Source organism: Aegilops tauschii, chromosome 5 (assembly GCF_002575655.3).
Source record: "Aegilops tauschii subsp. strangulata cultivar AL8/78 chromosome 5, Aet v6.0, whole genome shotgun sequence".
NCBI lineage: Eukaryota > Viridiplantae > Streptophyta > Magnoliopsida > Poales > Poaceae > Aegilops > Aegilops tauschii.
Genome location: NC_053039.3, coordinates 209321357 through 209336472, shown reverse-complemented (window position 1 = coordinate 209336472; position 15116 = coordinate 209321357). Strand labels below are relative to the sequence as shown.

The following is a 15116-nucleotide window of genomic DNA, read 5'->3' as shown; positions in this document are numbered from 1 at the left end:
TTGATACCCATGGTAATGGGATTGCTGAGTCCTCGTGGCTCACAGATTACTACAACCACAGTTGCAGGTACAGGTATTGCGATGATCATGACGCGAGAGCGATGTTTACTTGTTTTGGAGTTCTCCTTCTGCTTCTTCGATCAGGGGGTAGTTCCAGGTCGGCAGCCTGGGCTAGCAGGGTGGATGTCGTTTGAGTTTCTGTTTGTGTTCATCCGTAGTCGGATGTTGATCTTATGTATGACGTACTGATGTATTCTTGGGGCGTTTGTGCCTTTTGTATGTATCCCCATATATTATGTAATGTTGATGTAATGATATCCACCTTGCCAAAGCGTGTCAATATGCGGTTCTATCCTTTGTGGGACCTTCGTGTCTCTTTGGGATAGTTCATATTGGGCGTGACACCATGGTAATTTACATGACGTTGCAAGATGTTTGGACTTGTTTATTTGCTTTATACATAAGTTGTTGCCGGCTGGAGCAGATCCATCAACGATGATAGTTGCTAGCGCGTACGGATCCTGCTAGCGTCCTAACGGTAGAACTTGCGAAGATGGTACTTCTGCAGGTTTTCAATGTTCCATGAATTTTTCACAGGATTCCCATCTTCGGTTTCTAGCCTGATAGCACCCAGTCTGGTAACTTGCACCACCCTAAAACGATCTTCTCTCTTTGGTGTCAACTTGCTTTGCACTTTCCCGGACTGAATCTGGCAAAGCACAAGGTCACCTTCCTCGAACACGGGAACGGATGTTGCGGCTGTGATAGCGATGCAACCCCTATTGATAACGTTTTGCGCATACAACTGCCCTGGATTAGTTCTCCTCAAGTGAATTGATATATTCATGTCTTCTTCGCTCTTGATCATCTTCATCATAAGCTCTAACTCGAGGAGATTCGTACACGAGTGTCGTGGGGAGTACCGCTTCAGCTCCATGGACAAGAGCGAAGGGGGTTTCTCCCGTCGCTCGATTTGGTGTCATTCTGAGTGACCAAAGAACAGACGGGACTTCATCGGCCCAGTGTCTACCGCATTTTTTCAGATTGTCAAAAGTCTGGGTGCGGAGACCACGCATCACTTCAGCATTGACCCTTTCCGCTTCTCCGTTGCTTCCCGGGTGAGTAATAGACGCGTAGCAAATCTGGGTACCGAGTTGCTCACAGTCTATTGTGAAGGCGTCACTCATGAACTGGGTGCCGTTGTCGGTAATGATGTGGTTAGGCACATCGAAACGGCAGACCATCCCCCTAAAAAACGTGATTGCAGACTGAGCAGTGACTTTCCTGACAGGCTCTACCTCAGGCCACTTCGTGAACTTGTCGATAGCCACGAACAAGTACTTGAAGCCCCCGGTAGCATGGGGAAAAGGCCCGAGGATGTTCAGCCCCCATACCGCAAACGGCCATGAAAATAGAATCGTCTGAAGAGTCTACGTTGGTTGATGGATCTCTTTGGAGTGGAATTGGCATGCATCACATGTCTAGACTAGCTCTTCCGCATCACTTAAGGTTGTGGGCCAATAAAATCCTTGTCGGAAAGCCTTGGCCACATGTCCGCGGGAATCAGTGGACCTTTGTCGAGGGGCGGATGGGGGTTGATCTGTTTTGTTGCAGTTTTGCTTTCGATTGAAGTGCCACGTGTCTTCCATCCAACGGCACCAACAAACAGTGACAGAGGTGTCATCCGGTACCTTGCGCGCTCCTTAGAGCATCTACGACCATACTTCAAATCCGGCCCCACAAACGCCCACGAACACGCCTGGGCGCATCCATAGGCAGTGACCGGTCATGCCTCAAATTTACTACTCTGCATCCGGATACCTCATGTTTAAAATCAAGCATGCAAACAAGGAAATCCTACGTAGAAATCTATACTAGACTAATTCTCGTCGAAGATGTTCACTATCTCCGTGCCTGGCTCCGGGTACATGGGCGGCAGGCGCAACTCCGGCTCATGCGGCTCCTCCGGCTCCTCCTCATCTGCCTCTACCTCCATCTCTGTGTCGAGTTCGTCGAAAAGCGCATTGGTCGCAGCCCGTTCCTGCGAGATGAACTACCAGTTGGCCTCCACATAGCCCTCATCCTGGATAGACTCCAGGATGTCCTGCTGCTCCACCATCTTGGCCGCTTGGACGACCGCGAAGTCCGCCTACGCGTCCTCCATGTTGAAGCCCGAAGCCGGCGCCTCCGCCTCGTCGTCCTCCGGATCCACCACCTCCATCGGCGCCGGCTGTTGCTCCTCCGCCTCTTCCTCCTCCTCCGGCTCCGGCGAGTCCGGGGGCAGGCCGGCAGCGATGCGGGTGGCGTGCCTCGCGAGGATCTCCTGCTCAATCTGGAACAGGCGCTCCGGCATGAGCATAGCATAAGTCTTCTTTTGCCGAGCCATAGCGAAACCGAACGGCGTGGGAAGAGCAGCAGAGCAACGGGAGAGAGGTGGATAGGCTCAGGCTGGCGGCACGAAGAGGGGGGAGGTGGATGTGGCTAGGATTGGGGGACGCCGGCCGACTTTAATAGCCGGATTTGGCCTCATGCGGCAAGCCGCCACGTTCACACCCCCACGGAAGACAATTCGGTGTGGGACATCATCGGTCCAACATGACAGACATACCACTGTGGTGCCGATCAGCCCGGACACTTGAGACCTCTTAGATGAGGCAGTCTGTCTACGGTATGCACGATCGAACGTATCCAGTGTGTAGGTTGCCTAATTTTCATCATATCTTTGACAAATATTAACTCCATCCCAAATTACTTGTCTATATTTTCACTCAATCAATGCCGCCCGCCAGACCGAAGTTCAGACATAAAGCACAACAAGATGACATTACAGTTAAACATGTTCAAGAAGGGATTCGACACTTGCTCCCCAGGCAGTCATTAGGTAGTGGTGTAAAACATGCTACTGACACTTGACACTCAGACAAGTTCAGGTTTCCTAATCATGGCCATATAACCACCCATACATGTTCCATCAAGTTCAGGATTCCTAATCATGCACCACATATGGTCTTGCATCTTTAGATGTCGTTATGCAGAAGGCAAATCTCAGATAGCTGTGAATCTTCACGGCCTGGAGCTGGAGGCCTGGAAGGTGCCTGGCCTATGTTTCTCCATCAAACCGGTGAGAGCGGCATCAAACTCCTTCTCGAGCTCCACCTCCTTTGCCATGTACTCTTTCTTCAGCTGCACCTTCTTCTCCTCGTGCGCTTTTATCAATTCGTCCCTTTCAGCCTCAAACTCCTGCACGTCCTTAACCTGGCACTCTATGAACCGCTGTACCTGTTCCTTCCTGCACAAGCATAACACGGGTTTAAATTGATGGTGTTTTTACTATATATTTTTGACAAAGACATGATAAAGTTGAAGAGGACAAGACATGACCTGATAAAAAACTGAAGGAAACAAAAACAGTATTTTTGACAAACTAAACAACGATATTGACAACATCCATCACTACAACACACAATTGCAACATTAGAGCATCTCCAACAAGTCTCCTTTCCCATATGAGAAATTGGTTTAGGGGGAGTTGGGCCAAAAATAAACTGCTCCAGCAGGTACCATAAAACTGGTTTACATCATCTAGGGGAAAAGAAAGCCTTCCCATAAACCTTGTGTGAGATCTCACATTAGGTGAGATCAATGAGATCGATTTTTTCTATAAAAAAATACATGTTCAACATTCTCAAAAAATTTGTAGACACATCAATGTTTGATGTAAAACCTCAAAAGTTTCAGCTCCTAATTTGACTTACATTAATAGAAACAAAAAAGACAAAATCAGATGTGAATAGTGTCAAATTCACCCAAAGCTGCCACTATTCACTTTCAAGAAAAAAAAATATCTCTAAATATACATCGAGTTTTGAGCTGATTTTTTTCGGAGTTTTAGACACACCCCACATCAAAGTTGTTACATAATTTCAGATTTTTTTGAAATATCTAAATATGAGTTATGGGGGTTGATCTCACGATCTCACCTAATGTGAGATCTCATACAAGTCTCCCCCCATAAACCTTCCCCTAAAAATGGCGGGAGGCAACCGCTGAAATTTCAGGCCGCCTCCACACCCGGCTGCCTCTCCGCCATCTGTATCCTAGTTTAAAGAGAAATAGAAAAAAAAAACAAATTTTAGGAGGAGATGTATATAGGGTCTGCTAAAGCACCTCACCTGAGAACTTCCCCTAAATTATATGGACATTCTGTATATTTGATCATGTTTCATGTGGCGGACCGACACAAAACCATCACACATACCTTAGCCTGCGATTTTCAGTAGTCCCAGAATCCACATCACACTGTCTAGCCTTTGCACGCTCCTCCTGCAGCAACCTCTCAAACTCGCTTTCCTTGTCTTCTGTGGCCTTGTGAATGTTCTCTATCTGATCATGGAAGAATTTTTCCTGGGATTTCATCTGCGGAGTATAGAAACACAAGATCAACATATGAGATGAACTCAAAACAAGGAAAAAGACAACACAGGAAATAATGGGAAAGGTTCTGTATTTGCAGAAAACGGACATTACAACAAATCCTATTGAATGTTGAGCATGACTATCTAAGTCATTGGCATGTACTCCCTCCGTTCCCAAATATTTGTCTCTCTAGGCATTTCAAATGGACACAATATACGGATGTATGTAGACATATTTTAGAGTGTAGATTCATTCATTTTGCTCCGTATGTAGTCACTTGTTGAAATCTTTAGAAAGACAAATATTTAGGAACGGAGGGAGTAATAGTATTTGAAATAAGATGTCCCTTTGATGTTTAGATGTATGTTCACAGGCACTAGTGTAACCTTTAAGCAATCATTACCTCTTCCTCATACTCAGAGTGCTTCTCTTTAGCTTTACTCCTGACGAATATATTCTCTTCCATAGTCTCTCGAAGTTTCTGCGTAATAACACCCAGGGTTTCTTCTACAACTTTAGAGCGCTGCTCTGTCTTAACCACCTTGTTCTTCAGATAATTGAGTTGTTGATTATCTTCGCTCATTTGCTTCATCTGGGCCACTACCATCTCATTATGAGATCTCATCTCGTATTTCAGGCGGCTTTTCCCTGAAAATTATGATAAAGCATTTATGTTTAAACTTAGCACAGTAGGCAAATATACTCCCTCCGTTCCAGAATATAAGGTGCATAAATTTCCGTGAAAGTCAAACATATGTATGTTTGACCAGGATTCTAGAATAAAATATCAACATCCTCGATACAAAATAAAGGAAATATTAAAATACTTATCAAGGATGGATCTAATGATACAAATTTGGTGTTACATATATTTACATTTACTCCCTCAGTTCCAAAATACAAGGTGTATTAGTTCTTCAAAAGTCAAACTTGAACATATTTGACCAAGTTTCTAGAAAAAAACATTAATATCTATAACATCAATTTTGTATCGTTAGATTCACCATGAAAAGTATTTTCATATTTTCTTTATTTTCTATTGCGGATGTTGATATTTTATTCTATAGTTCTGGTAAAAAAAAACGTTTGAATTTCACTTTTTGGTTTAATTTAATATAGTAGTATGGAACAGAATTCGTTTTAATTTAATATAATAAAAAGATAATGCTTTCAGAACAATCACATGATATAGTACCATAAGATAGCAATAAAGCACTAATAAACCAAAGCACATGAGGGCACGAACTAAAACCACATCACTAACCAGTAGGACCAGTAAAACGTATTTTGTGTTAAATAGGCAAAAGATCCTACTCACCAAAAGGTTCCTGCACAAACAAGTGGTGGCAATGATCGGAAATTATAATCAAAATAGCATCAGAAAACTAAACAGGCATGTGATACTATGCTCCAAGTACTTTTTGTTCTCATGAGGCTCGTATATAAACATGATCGCAGGAAGTATTGACCATGTTAACATGTCAATACGAGGGAAGAACAGAGATACACAGCTTCACATGTACATCATGTTGCATTAGCACCAATCATCATTGGTGGCACCGAATTTAGGAAGAGAAGTTCATTACAGCCAGGTATTTACCATATGAACAAGCAATTGCACAGAGTCCCATGCATTAAAACGTATGACCACAAGTTAAATATTATACCTTGGCAGTGTCTATTGAAAGTCTCCATGTCTTCCTTTCTGGCTAGGAAACCGTATAATTGTCTCTTCCCACCAGGTAAGAAAGGAACCCTGCGATTCTGCCAAGTGTCCCTGTCTGTTCTTTGATCAATAAAATGCTTATGAAGACGTTCTGCCTCCATATAGCCCACAGCAGAGCTTTCAAATATTAGCACACTCATGCCACGGTGCCCACCTGGACCATATGCATGGCGTGCTTTGGTCGCAGCATAATCACTGAAATACTCGAGAAGTTCTTGGTTGCCCATGCCTAACCACTAGTGAGCATCAATGAAGAGTGAAATCAGAATGCAATAAAACATCATCGTAGAAATCTTGAATAATTATTTTAAATATATGCATTTCAGAAATCCATGTGCCAGAACTATGAGTTGGTTGCGAGATCTTATGTGCCTACCCCAACTTGTTTGCGACTAAAGGCTTCGTTGTTGTTGTTGTTGTTGTTGTTGTTGTTGTTGTTGCAATTAGAAATGCAATGGAATACATTCGTGAACATTCAACTGATCACCAACTACACCTAGTCAACAGATTATATACTTGTTTTCTTTTAATTTGTATTACATTCAAGCATGAGTGCAAGCAAATAATAATAAAGAATAATTATAACAGATTGACCTCATGTTAAACAAATATTGAGTATTTTAATCCTTCCGAGACAGAATAACAGATATGAATCAAAATGCTGTAAAGAGAGAAGAAAAGAAATAAGCATGAAAATATAGCAGTTTTGTTCTTTACTTTTGCTAATATTAGATATGCCATAAGTTTATACATTACAAAAGAAATAGCACATGAGTAAAGGGATGAGGATTTGTGGCTCTCGGGTGCCACACACCCCTATATGAATATAACATCAAAAAATATATTAGAAAATTTCAAAAAAATCTGAAATTTTGGGATATGAAACCTGGGTGCCCGTTGTACACACGTGTTCAGTTTCGTGGGGAATGGGTGCCCGTGGTAATGTCAGTAAAAAAGACAAAAAAAATCATATGTGTAGGAAAAAAATTTGATGTGCGTATGTCGGGCCGTAATTCCTACGCCACGGATACCATGAGCACCCATTCCCCACGAAAATGAACACGGGTGTACAATGGGCACTCGTTTCATATCCCAAAATTTCAGAATTTTAGAAATTTCCTGATATTTTTTTAATGCTATTTTCATATAGGGGTGTGTGGCACCCGGGTGCTCCAATGCATTTTCCATGAGTAAAGTTGTGATTACTATTTAGGGTAACTAGAAATCCAGGTGTACAAGCCACACTCCACATTAAACATCATCTAGAAGGGGGGGAAACATTGCAACCTACCACCATAGCAATATTATGTAAACAACATCAAATGCCAGTAGACAACATACTTGAAGATACAATGCTAAATAAATATAACACATGTTATGTGTAAAGCTCTTGGCAGAGCTAAAGATAGGTGAACATCACCTTATCATCTTCATCTTTTTCAAGTAGGGTGTTCATCACGATGACCATTGGTGGCCATACTATCTCCCGGTCAGTGCTTTCTCGCAATCCTTTCCATTTCCCAAATTGCTCACCAGATGGTACCACAGAAGATCCCCTGCGAGACATCTCCTCTTCAAGCAATGCAGCCAATTCCCTGTGGAGCTTAACCCTCTTAGAACCCTTTGTTCTAGCATGTGTCACCAAAGATTGCAGGCCTTTGAACCAGTCAATTGCTCCTGGTCCATTTTTGCATGCCGGACAATGCCATTGCCTAGTGTGCTCATGTATCTGATCGACACTTAAGGTATTGATGACTTCAAAAAAACTCTTGAACCACTTATTCATTTTTCGTGTCTCAAAACTTTTCTCAGATGCATCAGAATCATAGTCATCGCTCATATCATCATCATTATCATCATCTGATGAATCCTCAACTTCAGGATTATTCGCCTCAGGGTCTAAACCAGATGAAGCAACATCATCCTTGCTGCTTTCAGGACCAGATGGGCGAGGCCTGGATGCCCACTGCCAACCATTTGCCAGGGGTGGAGTCACAACTGGGTTTTGTGCTTGCAATTCTGGCTCTGTAGACTTTGTTTGTGATGATGCCCTGGGATTACCTCTGGCAGGAGACCTATGATCAGAAGGTTGAGCCCAATTGTTTCCTGAAGGACGTGAAGATCCATTGCCATTCCAAGCTTGACGTGCTGTAGTAGGTGGAGCATTTGAGGATGAACCCCATGGTGCCCATTGTCCCCTCCCAGATGTTTGCCCTAGTTTCTTCTTCTTCTCAATAGTCTCCCAGCCACCCCCTGGATGCAAGACAGGATTATGTATGATTAGATAAGAGTGATATAAACATATTTACATGCATGATGACAACAATAGAAAAAACTGCAGAACAGAATAAGGCTAATGAATTGTTAATCAAAGTCTTGGGAAGGAGGTACAGGAATTAAGTTGCAGACTTACAAGCAGAAAATACGTAAACATTTAGAATTGTTGAGTGATACATGTAGTAGCAGATTACAGGCAAATATATAAGCTCTTAAGGTAGTATTTGGCAGGAAGCCAAAGTTTAGCTTGGCGAGCTTTACAAAATTAAGCTAGTGTCCGGTTCCCAACCATGGTTTAGGCCAGGCCTACCAAAGCCTTTTCTTGGCTGGGTCTCACGTATCAAAGACACATTTGTCACAAGGCAAGTTAGACAAACCGTTTGATCCGTTTTGGTATACTTAGGTTATGAAGCTACACCAAGCAGTAACTGGTAATGCATGAGCATGGTACAGGATGGAGCACAATAATATTAAAGAAAACATAGACAGGCAACCAAACAGTTCACAGTATGTATAAGAGCATATAGTGGTACTGAGCCTAAAAACAAACAAAAGCATATACCGCAATATCTACGAAATGTTGTGATGTATTGTCCAATTTTCTAACTTGAAATTTCCATTCAATGGAGATTTGATACCAGGCAATGTGTGGTGGTGTTTCTCAATGTATTCACTTGATATTGTCGGTCTTGGGGGATTTTTCTATAAACTTGGTCAAACTTTAACCTAGGAAAATCCTAGAACTTCAATTATTTGGAAACGGAGGGAGTACATTGAGAAGCACCACAGTGCATTACTAGCATATCCTCCGCATCTACACTGAACAGATTAGCTGTGTGCACAAACCATGCAAAACCAAGAACAAGCCTATTGGATACAGATTTAGAACCAGTTCCGACTTTACAAATCTTTTAAGTTTAACCATCCAGAACAGCGCCCATTATTTTTATGACATTCACCTGAAATGCAATCAGTCAATAGAAACAAAATGGTCTCAAGGGGGTTACAATTAGGGACGGAGCTGGGCCAGAGGCATCCAGGGCCATGGCCCGAACCTATATGTAGGGTCCAGCAGAGTAGTAAGCCCACCAAGGGCCCAATATCTTGCTCTCAGCAAAGCCCAGACATGAGCAAGGCAGTGAATACATCAATTTGGTCCCAATTCCCAAACTCTGGCAGCTCACTCGCTCGAACTTTTTTCCACTCCTACGACATGACACGTGCACCGCCTCACCATCGTCGAACTTGGCTCCCAGTGGCTACCTCTGTTGCGCGCCCCGCCGCCGTGCTACCCTGAATCTTCTCCACTGCAGGCCTCCACCCGTATGTGTCACGTCATTGCACCCTGCCTCTGCTGGCTGCTGTGCAGCCGAGGGCCAAGGGTCCAGCTGCTGGCTCACTCAACTCCCCCGTCCTGGACTCCAATCCTATTTAGAAATTCTGTCGTTGATTTCTATTTTACTTGATATTTGTGCCGTCACTTTTGAAATTATGTTATTGATTTCATAAAGGTATTGGCGCTTCTTATATTGTGGATGTCATCTTGGGAGGTTCTGATCAACCAAACTATTGATCTGATACTATTTCCCGTATCCTCTTACTATTTTTTGTGCTTAGTCATGTTTTGGAAGTTCAAATTCTACGATGACCGTACAATTGAGCCATAGTTTTTTTAGGATTTCACACAAAAAACCTCTGAGGAAATTAGAAGCTCGTAATCCTTGGCGGGACGTTTGCTCCAATCCTGGCTAGTCGCTGTTACAATAGCATTAGTTGCAGGAGTCTCATACGCAGGAGTACACAGCCATTCAAAATGCAAAAACCACAAAGTCGAACCCGCTTAAATGAACACAATGTTCGGAACACCCCGATCTTTCTAACATCAGCATTAAACCAAATTATTCCAAGGAGTTCAACCAAATTGAATCAAAATTCAATGAAAGAAGAAAGAATAGACAAACATTGCAACTAAAAATACTGGACAGCCTTACAACTTTACTGTTCTAACACTAGTGTTGGATAAAACAATATTAACCGTACCAAATACTTATAAAGAACATTCTTACATACCAACCAGTACCAGTAATATAAGCAGGTGAACAAAGCAAGTTACAGAAGATATCCAAAGCAGATATTAGATGAGCAGATGAAACGTATAACTAACGCAAATCACCACCAAATCAAACAGAAAAGCACACAAAAATTGGTATCGCCGAGAAATCCCAGTGAATAATCCGTCCATGATTTTGTATACACGGAAAGATCCGCTTCATATATGAAGCTCACGGAACTAACGGGAACCCCGTCAAAACGAACCCAAACCTAATAAACATATTTAAATTAAGGGGAAAAAACTCTAGGCAGGTAGAATAGAATTAACAAACGAAGCGACCTACATCCCTAAACCAAACAACCAAGTTCGCAGAGCAGCATTAATCCCTCCTCCTCAGTCATTAACCCGATCGAGCAAAAAGAAATCACCAGATGCAACAATCGATTCGCCCCACCCAACGAATCCCCCCCCCCCCCCCCCCCCCCGCACCACGCGGATCCCTGAAGCACCGACCGACACATAGGACGATAGGCCCGCAACTGACGTAGGGGTAAACCCTCCACCCCCATTACAGGAATGTGACCATCTCCGAACCGCGGTAAGAGAGGGGGATAGGAGAGGGGGGCGCTCACCGGGGTTGTCGCCGTTGCCGGGAGGCCCGCCGCCGCGTCGATCGGCGGACATCGCGAGGGTTTGCGTCGTCCTCTGCTCCGCCCGCGATGTGGGTTTTAGGGGGGGGGGGGGGGGGGGGTGACTCTAAATGAACTGTGAGACCCTGGAGGGAGGGTGGGCGCTATAAAACTAGGCAGGTGAGTGGGCCGGTACCCTCAGAGCGAGAGGTGACCGCACCGCGCCCGCACAAGAAAAGCTCGTTTCCCTAGCCCGTTTCGCGTTTCCCGGACGTACCCTGACACTTACCAGTGGGGACGGGATATGGACCCCAAGATTCAGTTGCCGTGGTCGTTGGGTCAACAAGTCAACTACTCAACTTCATTGAAACCCCCTCCCGATCCCATTGTTGGAGTCTGAACCGAAATGAAGCCTCCTCAGCCGTTTGGATTGTGGACCGTCCGATTGTCTTTCCGAGCTCGTCATGGCCGTCAGATCTCCGGGTGGACCGATACTGGCCGTCCGATTGAGCCGGCACTCGATCCTCGCCGTCCGATCTCGTCTGGCACTGCTACCATGGATAGTACTGTCGTGCTTTTTACACTCTCGCTTCCCTGGCGTGCCGCGCTGACAAGGGGGGGGGGGGGGCTAGGCGTTGTGGGTCACGCTCGTCAGTGGCTGTGGCGGTGCTGCTGCCGGTGCGAGCCCGTTCTGGGCGGGTGCGGTGCCACCGCCTGATAATTGCCTCGCCCTCCGAGGGTGTTTTCGACATTACATGACGTCCCCCTTGCGTGGTGCTTCGCCTATGGAGACGACGCTCGATTGGGTGAGAACCCTAGCTCATCCGCAGTCCTGGCCCCTCCCTTCCTCCTCTCCCGATTCATTCTCCCTCCCGTCCCAAACCAGCCGCCGCCCCCATCCTATTGCCGATCTCCTCTCCCCCAACCTCGGTGCCGCCTCGCCCCTCTCTCTCATAGGCGCCCGCCGCTGCCGTTTCACCTTCTCGAGAAGGTCAGGTGGAGGCCAGATCCGTCATGCCCATAGCGCTGCTTCCGCTGACGCCCTCATGTGTCGTTCCCGAGCCCGGTGCGAAGGAGATGCACGGCCATCCCCTCCCCACGCGGTGGTGGACGCAGGAGGTGCACGTCTCCATCGAGGTCGTCGCGATTGGGTGAGAACCCAAGCTGATGCTCTAACCCTCACAACCCTCGCTTCGCCCCCTCCTTTCTCTTTCGCCTCTGGATCCGGCAGCCGCCGCTGTCCCTCTGCCTTGCCCCGCCATCCTGTTCCTGGTGAGATGAGGTCCTTCCTTTCTCTTGCTCACATCATCCGTCCAGCTCTAGGCAGTGGATGAATCACTAAGATTGGGAGCAGAGGCAAGGTATGATGGTGGTCGGTAGATGGACTCAGCCATCGCCAGACAAAAATAAAGGCCACAATTTTTTCTGCTGACTTCTCTCTTGTTGTTGCTGCTGCAGGATGTTGCCTCGCCCCTGCTTCTGACCTGGACTGGATCTCGTTGGTTCTTGCTCAACCTGCCAAAGGTCTCTCTTTACTGATCTCTGTTTTTGTATCAAAATTGCATCAGACCATGTAGCACTTATTTCGAGCATAGAAGCATTAGTTAACACCTAATTTTACGCAATTGGGTTTCCTATTTTTTTCTGTTAGGTGCCATGACAAGAATCATTCAGTCGAATGATTTACTGTATTGGAATTTGACAAATTTAATTCTGCCATAATATTGTTTTTTTCACTGCTGAAGTAACAAGTCCATATCTTTGCATGTGTTGTAGCATTTTGTTGTGTTTTTGTTTGGTTTGAAGTTAACATTCCCCCTTTTCTCGGTCTATATGTGTAGGATCGAAAGTATGTCTAGAGGGGGGTGATTAGACTACTTGATCAGATAAAAATCTAGCATTTTCCCAATTTTAGTTCTTGGCAGATTTTAGCAACTTAGCACAAGTCAAGCAATCAACCTGCACATGCAATTCTAAGAGTATAGCAGCGGAATGTAAAACAATTGCATATGAAGGTAAAGGGAGGAGTTTGAGGGAGCAAACGCAATGTTGACACGGAGATTTTTTATCCGTGGTTCCGATAGGTGGTGCTATTGTACATCCACGTTGATGGAGACTTCAACTCACGAAGGGTAACGGTTGCGCGAGTCCACGGAGGGCTCCACCCATGAAGGGTCCACGAAGAAGCAACCTTGTCTATCCCACCATGGCTGTCGCCCACGAAGGACTTGCCTCACTAGGGTAGATCTTCACAAAGTAGGCGATCTCCTTGCCCTTACAAACTCCTTGGTTCAACTCCACAATCTTGACGGAGGCTCCCAAGTAACACCTAACCAATCTAGGAGACACCACTCTCCAAGAAGTAACAAATGGTGTGTTGATGATGAACTCCTTGCTCTTGTGCTTCAAATGATAGTCTCCCCAACACTCAACTCTCTCTCATAGGATTGGATTTGGTGGAAAGAAGATTTGAGTGGAAAGCAACTTGGGGAACGCTAGAGATCAAGATTTATGTGGTTGGAATGGAATATCTTGACCTCAACACAAGTGTAGGTGGTTCTCTCTCAGAAAATATGTATTGGAAGTGTAGGCATGTTCTGATGGCTCTCTCCATGAATGAAGAGTGGATGGAGGGGTATATATAGCCTCCACACAAAATCTAACCGTTACACACAAATCACCAAACTCGGTGGGACCGATTCAGAGAACTCGGTCAGACCGACTTGGTTCATAATGTGACCGTTAGGTGTTTCGGTGGGACCGATATGTCAACTCGGTGGGACTGATGTCATTAGGGTTAGGGCATAACGTGATCTCGGTGTGACCGATTACACAAACTCGGTGCGACCTATTACACAAACTCGGTGTGATCGATTTTGGTAATAGTCAAACAGAGAGTTGGTCAGGCAAACTCGGTGGGACCGATTCGCTCATCTCGGTGGGACCGAAACGTTACGAAAAGGAAACAGAGTGTTTGCATTGCAATCTCGGTGGGACCGATCGCTCATCTCGGCTGGACCGAAACGTTACGAAGGGAAACAGAGAGATTACAATCCCATCTCGGTGAGACCGAGATCCCTATCGGTGAGACCGAAAAGACTAGGGTTTTGGCAATGGCTATGTCAACTGAACTCGGTGGCTCCGGATAGAAAGAATCGGTGGGGTCGAGTTGGATATTTGATTTGGGACATATGTGGATATGAGAAAGTAGTGGAGGGTTTTGGAGCATATCACTAAGCATTTTGAGCAAGAACCTCATTAAGCAACACCTCATCCCTTCTTAATAGTATTGGCTTTTCCTATAGACTCAATGTGATCTTGGATCACTAAAATAGAAAATGTAGAGTCTTGTGCTCTGAGTTTGAGCCAATCTTTTGTCCTTAGCAATTTGAAGGGTCCACTTCTGATACGTCTCCGTCGTATCTACTTTTCCAAACACTTTTGCCCCTGTTTTGGACTCTAACTTGCATGATTTGAATGGAACTAACCCGGTCTGACGCTGTTTTCAGCAGACTTTCCATGGTGTTATTTATGTGCAGAAACCAAAGTTCTCGGAATGACATGAAACTTCACGGAACATATTTTTGGAAAATATTAAAAATACTGGAAGAAGAATCCACGTCAGGGGGCCCACCACCTGTCCATGAGGGTGGGGGGGCGCCTGCCCCCTTGGGCGCGCCCCCTGCCTCGTGGGGCCCCTGACGCTCCACCGACCTCAACTCCAACTCCATATATTCACTTTCGGGGAGAAAAAAATCAGAGAGAAGGATTCATCGCGTTTTACGATACGGAGCCGCCGCCAAGCCCTAAAACCTCTTGGGAGGGCTGATCTGGAGTCCGTTCGGGGCTCCGGAGAGGGGAATCCGTCGCCATCGTCATCATCAACCATCCTCCATCACCAATTTCATGATGCTCACCGCCGTGCGTGAGTAATTCCATCGTAGGCTTGCTGGACGGTGATGGGTTGGATGAGATCTATCATGTAATCGAGTTAGTTTTGTTAGGGTTTGATCCC

General features: G+C 45.2%; 1 protein-coding gene across 1 annotated transcript; it reads right to left on the bottom strand.

Moving 5' to 3' along the window:
- Positions 1-2737: 2737 nt before the first annotated feature.
- Positions 2738-11248, bottom strand: LOC109778737 (protein SUPPRESSOR OF GENE SILENCING 3 homolog). Its single transcript, XM_073500113.1, has 6 exons — positions 11105-11248; positions 7563-8395; positions 6084-6378; positions 4820-5064; positions 4259-4416; positions 2738-3289 (listed from the first exon to the last, which is right to left on the bottom strand). The coding sequence occupies exons 1-6, from the start codon at positions 11154-11156 to the stop codon at positions 3064-3066; spliced, it is 1809 nt and encodes a 602-aa protein (XP_073356214.1). The 5' UTR covers positions 11157-11248; the 3' UTR covers positions 2738-3063.
- Positions 11249-15116: the final 3868 nt, after the last annotated feature.